General features: G+C 68.1%; 1 protein-coding gene across 1 annotated transcript in view; it reads left to right on the top strand.

Moving 5' to 3' along the window:
• The first annotated feature begins 67 nt into the window (after window positions 1–67).
• The window catches only part of D2HGDH (D-2-hydroxyglutarate dehydrogenase), an 8,987-nt gene continuing 8,744 nt past the window's right edge, over window positions 68–310 (top strand). Inside the window, exon 1 of the mRNA XM_010133284.1 lies at window positions 68–310. Coding sequence (XP_010131586.1) covers window positions 68–310 — 243 coding nt within the window.

Genomic DNA, 310 nt, shown 5'->3' with positions numbered 1-310 from the left:
ACGCCCCAGAGCCCGGGGTCGAGGAGGGCGCTCGCACGGCAGCGGGCCTCTGCCTTCCAGGGCGACCATGGGCATTTCTGCTGCGGGCTCCCACCGCTCCGTGTGGAGTCGCTGGACTCGGCTGAGATGGGTGACGAGCTTGCACAGGAGGATCTTGGCACAGCAGAGCGTGAGTTCTGCCCCGGGGCCTCTTCAGCAGAGGGAACCGCCAGGCGTGCTCACGAGCGTGGACTCCAGGCCGCGGGGCAGGAGGGTCCTCCACGCAGCCTCCTCCAGCCTCCAGGAGGTCATGCTGAATAACGCGCGTTAC

Source organism: Buceros rhinoceros, unplaced genomic scaffold (genome assembly GCF_000710305.1).
Source record: "Buceros rhinoceros silvestris isolate BGI_N320 unplaced genomic scaffold, ASM71030v1 scaffold10243, whole genome shotgun sequence".
Taxonomy (NCBI): Eukaryota; Metazoa; Chordata; class Aves; order Bucerotiformes; family Bucerotidae; genus Buceros; species Buceros rhinoceros.
The sequence above is the reverse complement of the archived record's forward strand: the minus strand, read 5'-3'. Positions and strand labels throughout refer to the sequence as shown.